At 35.8% G+C, this 3,127-nt stretch overlaps 1 protein-coding gene across 1 annotated transcript; it reads left to right on the top strand.

Moving 5' to 3' along the window:
* Nucleotides 1-936: 936 nt before the first annotated feature.
* On the top strand, nucleotides 937-2,615 carry LOC112203764. The gene is made up of 2 exons (XM_024344686.1): nucleotides 937-1,268; nucleotides 1,811-2,615. The coding sequence occupies exon 2, from the start codon at nucleotides 1,812-1,814 to the stop codon at nucleotides 2,613-2,615; it is 804 nt and encodes a 267-aa protein (XP_024200454.1). The 5' UTR covers nucleotides 937-1,268; nucleotide 1,811.
* The last annotated feature ends 512 nt before the right edge of the window (nucleotides 2,616-3,127 follow it).

A 3,127-nucleotide genomic window follows, 5' to 3' on the forward strand; every position in this document is an offset into this window, starting at 1 on the left:
GGAGTAGTTAACCTTGAGTATTAATAGCATGATAGCATCCTCTATGTGCATATGAAGGTTGTGAGTTAAAATCACCTAGATCTAGGATTGGTTTGTTTGCATGATTATCTAAACTCAAAGCTTTATGCATCTAGGAACAATGAATTGAGACTTAACCGGTAATAGGATTTGTTCTTAGGTAGTTAATTCTAGACTTATCCGGTTGGAATTGATAACATTAAAGGAGTTTAAGCCTTTGTAGTCTTATCCAGATGCAAAGAGGGTAATTGGGAAATAAGAATAGCATCACTTGTATTTGAACTTCAATATTTGCAAATGAGGTTAGTGGTAGACAATCCAACCCCTAACTTCATCCATTATATTACTAGTTTAGTTTACATTTGAGCATTTAATTTAATTTGGTTCACCACTCTAGCCAATAAACAATTTCACTACCACCACAATGCACATACTCACCATGAGCCTAGATTTCCTTGTGAATTTAGGTTTGTGATTGTACATTTACATATTCTAGCTCTCCTTAGGTTAACACCCTAGCTAGTGAAAGGAATCCAATCCTCATGGATTCGACAACCTTTCTTAAATTCCTATACTATTACTTGTACCCCTTATACTTGAGGGTGGATATTTGGTTAACAGGACACAACTAATTTACAAAACAATTAAATGTAAACAATTAAACAAATCTTTTTGGTCCCGGAAAATTTATGCTTAAGAAATGAGCCTTCTTTTTTATGAGGAAAGTAAATGAGCTTTCACTCCATACACACAAAACTATGCTTTATTGCTTTGGGGGTTGTATTAAGGATCTTATTATAAGGATGTAATTATGACTCTTATTTCAACGGTAGGAGGTTGTATGATGAAGATTTAAAATGTCGGTTTAAGTTTAAGGGGAAATGATCATTTACCCAATTTTGGGGTTAATTAATAACAAATTACATCTAAGTTATTGACAGAATATTGTTTGACAGATACATCCTTAAAAGATGAAATTAAACATCCAAGGACAAAATCTTACAGATAAGGACAAGTTGATCTCCACTTGCCACCTGTTATAAGGTTAATTACTTATTTGCCCTTAACTTATTTTTTTGGGAATATATTCCCTTACTGCTACAGAGACCGTCTCTCTCTCTCTCTCTATCTTTCTCCTTCGTCAGCGACAGCTTCTTCTTCTTCTTCTTTAATTTGAAACGCAGTGAGAGAACCCGTCCATGGAAGCTTTCCAATTTCTCTTCTCCTATTGAAAGCGATCGAATTTCCATGTAAGTTTTTTGATTCTTCATGTCTTCTTGCTTCAAATTCATGCTTCTGTGTCAATTTCATGCTTTCCAAGATTTTGATCATCTACTGTTTCATCCAATTTTTTGTGAATTTCTTCTAGTTTTGGTTCAATTTGTTTCGTTTTGAATTATTGAACTCGTTTTAGGTTGAATTTGATTCTTCTTTTTTCTTTTTACTTTTCTATTTTGAATTTGTCTGTTGATTTTTTACCTATAATTGGAACGGGAATATACTTCGAGGCTATGATATTCAATCCTGAAGTTTGAGGTCTGAGTTGGTTTATAATTGGAGTATTGTGATTTTAGTGTCTGATGGTTTATAATTGTGTTTGAATTTGTGTAATAGCAGTAGCAGGTGGTTGATTATTGTATATTTGAGGTTTGATATCTTGTAGAGCAGTAGCAGAGTTTGATGTGATGTTTAGTTTTACTATTATCATAGTAGCTGTTCTAATATTTTGGCTTTCAGGTTGTGCAGTAGCAGTATATAACATTAATAATAGTTTTCTACATGTGTTTTATAGTATGTCAAAGTCAACATTTGGAAGATTTACATATGGGACAGAGACTATTCTTTTACCGTTGTCATCAAGCACCACGTATGAAAATTTGTGTGCCAAAATTTCCTCAAGGTTTCGAAACCTCAAGGATGGTCAATTTGTTTTTAGATATGCACTTAACGATTGCCCCAATTGCTACTTAGAGTGTGACGATGATATTTTGATCATGTTGGATATCTTCCAACTGCTAAATTTTCCCTTTATAGATATACATGTTCTTAATGTTGGAGCTTGTTCCAAGATGTGTGTCGATAAACAGGAAATTGCTGCTACTGTGGATACTGCTATTGTTAATATCCCTGAACTTGTTGATGAAGATCATGCTAGTAGTGATGATTCAAACCTTGAGGATGACAACAACATGATAATTGGAAATTTTGTGAGCAACAAGTCTAAAAGGAAGTATATGTCTAGTGATTGGAATGACAATATATATAAGATTGGTCAAGTTTTCATTGGTGGTGCCGTCGAATTTCGGGATAAGTTGTGCAAGTTTGCAGTTGAGAAGGGGTTTGAGTTTAACTATGTTAAGAATGACAAGTGCCGTGTTAGTGCTACTTGTGCCAAGAAAGATTCCGATGGGTGTGAATGGTATGTTTATGCTTCCTTAAACAAGGCTAGTGGTTATTTCCATATAATAAAGTTGGTGAATAATCATTCTTGTGTTGGTGTTGTCCGGCATCAAAATCATAAGAGGTTAGGATCCAAAGTTATTTCCACTATTATGGCTGATAAAGTCAGATCCGATCCTGTGACTAGTTTGTACTAAAGCTTTGATTCTTTATAATCCATTATTTCAAGAACTGATTTCAATCGATTCTACTGCTACTTTCGAAGACACATAAATTAAGGCAGCAAAATTTGAGTAAGAGCTTACCTTATCAACCTCCATTGGAGCCAGATTCAAGCAGAGTGCTACTGCTTCGGATCTCTTGCAGTGCGTTTTGGATCCGTCAGAGATTTTAGGGTTTCTGACTGAGTGCTACTGCTTCCCCTGAGTGCTACTGCTTCCCAACACTCCAAACTGAGTGCTACTGCTTCCCCACACTCCAAACTGAGTGCTACTGCTTCCCCACACTCCAAACTGAGTGCTACTGCTTCCCCTGAGTGCTACTGCTTCCCAACACTCCAAATTGAGTGCTACTGCTTCCCCACACTACAAACTGAGTGCTACTGCTTCCCCACACTCCAAACTGAGTGCTACTGCTTCAAACGGCACAATCCTTAACGTTTTCTGAAAATTTTCAAGGTTATGTCAGTCAATTGTATAATTAGCCATAG

The sequence above is a fragment of the Rosa chinensis genome, chromosome 5 (genome assembly GCF_002994745.2).
Source record: "Rosa chinensis cultivar Old Blush chromosome 5, RchiOBHm-V2, whole genome shotgun sequence".
NCBI classification, from domain to species: domain Eukaryota; kingdom Viridiplantae; phylum Streptophyta; class Magnoliopsida; order Rosales; family Rosaceae; genus Rosa; species Rosa chinensis.

Excerpts from the sequence above, each read along its gene's own strand:
- LOC112203764 (XM_024344686.1), top strand. The coding sequence starts at position 1,812 with ATGTCAAAGTCAACATTTGGAAGATTTACATATGGGACAGAGACTATT.